The sequence below is a fragment of the Dama dama genome, chromosome 22 (genome assembly GCF_033118175.1).
Source record: "Dama dama isolate Ldn47 chromosome 22, ASM3311817v1, whole genome shotgun sequence".
Classification (NCBI taxonomy): Eukaryota; Metazoa; Chordata; class Mammalia; order Artiodactyla; family Cervidae; genus Dama; species Dama dama.
Window position 1 is genome coordinate 21364312 of NC_083702.1, and position 4279 is coordinate 21368590.

Below are 4279 nucleotides of genomic sequence, written 5' to 3' on the forward strand. Positions count from 1 at the left end.
TGTTAAGAGCAAATGTTACAGCAGAGGCATTTTCCTTAATTGAACATTATTTCAGATGACTTTGAGAAAATATGATTAGGTAACAGCATGTTGTAAGAGAAACCAGTGCAATTTAATAACACTTAAAAGGATTAATAAAAGAAAAACTGGGAATTAAGAATGAACATACAAAGTCGTCTATTAAGGTATTTCCACATAGAATACAGAAAGTTTTTTTAATGTCTATTAAGCTAAAGGTTATGATTTGTTTTTATAGAATTTAAGACCCCACAGTAGTCTGAAGGCAATCTGCCTTAGCTTGCTGTTTCCCAAAATTATAACAAATGAGTGGCCCGATGGAAAGAGAGTTGGAACCACCATGACAAACATCATGACCTCATACCACTGTAGCTTAAGGAAAATCCAATTTCCAGTTAGAGTGGAAATAAAGTAAATGATGAAGAGGAGGAGAAATGTTGTCACCATTTTCATGGCCCTTTTATGGGCCTCTGTGCTGAAGTCTCTCGAGTGGTTCAGGTTGACTTGGAAATTCTTGGTGTGTCTCACCAGGGAAAGAAATAAAAGCAGCAAAGAGGCCAAGGAGAGAAGAAAAGGGATAACATATGTCAAGCTGAGAAGAGTAAGGCTTTTAAGATAGAAAATTTTACTTGCATCTAAATGCAAAGTCATGTTCCTTTCAGGTTCTCTAAAGGTGTTCATCCACAGTTCACCAAGAGCATCCTGCATTAAGAGGTCAAAAAACAATAAGAAGAAAGAGGCCAGGAAAAGCACAAGAAGAACTCGGTTCATTCTCCATTTTAGCCACATGAAAAAGAAGTGAGAGAAATTGGCTATGTTAAGGAAGTAGAATATGCTTAGGCAAGTGGCAAACCACGTAGTTAAGTGATTCGTTAGAGCCCAAAGAAGAATGACTACTTTTACTAGTTTACCAGTAGCATACAGATGTGGCACTAATCCTACTATAAATGAATCCAAAAGTGTTATGCACAGCTGGATGATTCTGGCCACAGCCAAGCAGGTAAGGATGAAATCAGCTGATGAGACTTTTCCATTCTTGACCCACTCGATGCAGTTTACCAGTCCAATGAACCCATTTCCCAGTACTCCTAAGATGAAGTCTCCTGTTGACACCACTAGAAAGAAGACCCTTGTTCCACCTGACATTTGTATAAGAATATTTCTAACGTTATGTGTCACTGAAAACTTTATAGTTAAACAGTTGCAGACTGACATCCACTTTTGTTTTCTTTAGTATTTTCGTCATAAATCCTGGAAGTAAAGCCAAAATTCTGCTATATGATTTAGATGCACAGATCTTCACAAAACAGTAGTTTATTCTTTTTATATTGTAATTCCAGTGCTACACCAAATAGTTCTATCAACAGGTAGCAAACCTTCATGAATACCTTTCTTATGACTTGCAGTCAGTTGCTATATAAGTTTCAGAATAAACGCTAACAGTGTCTGCTTATCCTTGACACCAGCTGCAGTCTCTCATTTCTGCTAATGACTAAAAGAATAAGGTCAGGTATGTCAACATGCAAATATGAGAGAGACTGGTTTCCACTAATTTGTACTTTCACCTTCCCCAAATCATATATTTGAATGCAAATATATTAAATTTTGAATAGGAATTTCTAGAAAAAAAAATATGTAATTCAGTTTATATTTCTCACTTATCAATAAGATCCTTCTAGCTCTCAAGAATTTTATAGAATCAGTATGATTTATAGGAATAAGAAAGTTATTTATTTTTCAAATCGGGCACGCAGGTACAAGGACAAATATATTAGTAAATATATGTAGTACTAATTATATTAATACAGGATACTGTAGAAACTAAGTCAGAAATTATAAGCAAAATAGACTGCAATATACATGAGGAGGGTACAAGTGCTACAGTGCAGAATCAATTATGATTTTATGAAGAAATGAACAAGTAGTGTAAACTTGACTCCTTTGAAATTTAGGAAGAAATAGAAGAAAAAAAAAAAGAACTCAAGTCTGATGTAAGGACATATTAGTATTATCAAAACGACATGAAAAAGCTACACTATGCTCTGAATAGAGACACTTGCTTCCTTTTACAGTAACTTGTTGCTATTTTCCTTGGAATGTGACTAAGTGCCCTCCTACTTCCATGTCCTCAATTCCATGTTCTCTTATTTCTGGGCTAGAGGTGACCACATTCCCAGCTTTCATTACAGATGGTTGTGGCAATGTGATCAAAATCTGAGCAATGCTATGTAAGTGAAAATTATGAGCCAATTTTAGGCCCATCCGCTCTAAATATACCCATGCACAGTCTTCCCCATGCCTTTTTCTTCCAGCTCTCTTGAAAGAGAGATAACTCCAAGCATTCTTGGAAGCAGCATGTTAAGGATGGCGAACTTCTGATTAGCCTGATTCATGGATAACTGCCTAGAGAAGGCTGCTCTGACATATCACTACTCTTAAGAGAGCAATATTAAATGTGTATTGTGTTGGAGTCATGTGATGCTTAGGAGCTTATTTGGGGCAATTTGTCTACCCAGCCTAATGCAGAAATTGGAATTGAGACTGTGTAGACTTGTGTAGAAGCAATTGAATGGTGAGGAAACAAAATTAGGAAAGTTTGTGCAGAGTATGTGATGAGTTTCATTTTCATTGGTTTCCAGCCCTCATAGTTTATCCATCCATTTAATGACTAGAATATCATTTGGAGGAACTCTCCTATAGACTGACTTTTATATCCAGGAATGGAGCAGGAAGCAGGATAAACATGATCCACACATTGTAGGGTTTACATTGTCCTGGGACAGAAAGATAGTTAAAAGCAATGAATAAGTCAGATGTGGAAATTATTTACCTTAAGGTAAATAATGATGTTACAATTTAATAACTAAGAATTAATATAGACATGTAAATACAGTTGTCAAACAAGGTTATATGTTTCTTTCCTGTAGTGAAAATTGCTATCAATACTACGTCAACACATTTTCTATTTCATCATTTTCCCCAAGATTGTCATAAAACAGGTTTTGAAGACATTACCTAAAATTATTATATAGACATCATAGATACCACTTTAATATATGCAGAAAAGCCACTGATTCATGTAGCATAATTTTTTACTATTCTTATATTGAATGTGTTTTTAAGGTAGGGAAGATCTAAGTCTTCTTGCCTCAAGATTAAAAGGAAATTTTAGGCAGCAAAATGGATGAGAGGCTTGCATTTCAGAGGAAGCCTCAAGATGGTTTGGGGGGAAAATGAATAATTTGACATCAGATGTCAACTTCAACACATATCTTCTTAGTTAAAAAAAGTCTAAAAAGTTATTTTCATAACTTCATGTGGAAATATAGCAGCACTGAAAACAAGTCATGATTAATATTTTCTTCTTCATCCATATAACAGAACTTGATTTTTTTCTAAGTTTTTGTGAAAGGGCTAGTTGCTTGTCTTCCAACTCTCTTTTCAACTCTATGGACCATAGTCCATCAGGCCCCTGTCCATGGAATTCTCCAAGCAAGAATACTAGAGTAGGTTGCCATTCCCTTCTCCAGGGGATCTTCCTGACCAGGAATTGAACCTGGATCTCCCATGTGTCAGGCAAATTCTTTACTGTCTGAGACACTAGGGAAGTTCATAAATCTAATATTCCTCCATAGAATTGATTGTACACATATGTAAAATTTATCTGAATATGATTGCTATTCTTGAATTTTATTGTGAGCATATTTACTTAAGAATATTGCTAATTATTCTCCAATAACAATGAAATAAATGACCATGATGGATAAAAATCTATCTCAAATATACATCTTCATGTTGATTCAGAATTGAAGGTCATTACATTCCAAATGATTTGAGGCTCAAACAGAAAAACATAAACACAGTGGTACCAATTAGAGTGAAAAATAGCCATGATTTCCTGAGATAAGTTGTCAGTTCTATAAAATTCATAAATATACATATTTTTTCAGCAGAAAAGTGGTAGTATAGACTATATAAGTGAATATGCATAGCTATATAATCCTGAGGCATTTCACATAATATTTGTAAAATTAGATTGCTTATCTGGAATATATTGATTAATAGTATGGTAATCTTATCAGTCTTATATCTTTCATAAACACATGCATACACACTTTTTTTAAGAAGCTTAGGTAAAGAACTTTTCTAAGTAAAGTTTTAGACATTACTCACTTATATACATACTTAAAGCAGCAATAGAAGGTATAAAATATTATAGATTTCACCCCTTAATTTTATGCTAAAAGACATATGTTTCCAC

The 4279-nt window shown here is 34.4% G+C and overlaps 1 protein-coding gene across 1 annotated transcript; it reads right to left on the reverse strand.

The window, feature by feature from the left end:
• Window positions 1-237: 237 nt before the first annotated feature.
• On the reverse strand, window positions 238-1164 carry LOC133043079 (taste receptor type 2 member 42-like). The gene has a single exon (XM_061123960.1). It carries the CDS (start codon window positions 1162-1164, stop codon window positions 238-240), a length of 927 nt encoding a protein of 308 aa, XP_060979943.1.
• Between the last annotated feature and the right edge of the window lie 3115 nt (window positions 1165-4279).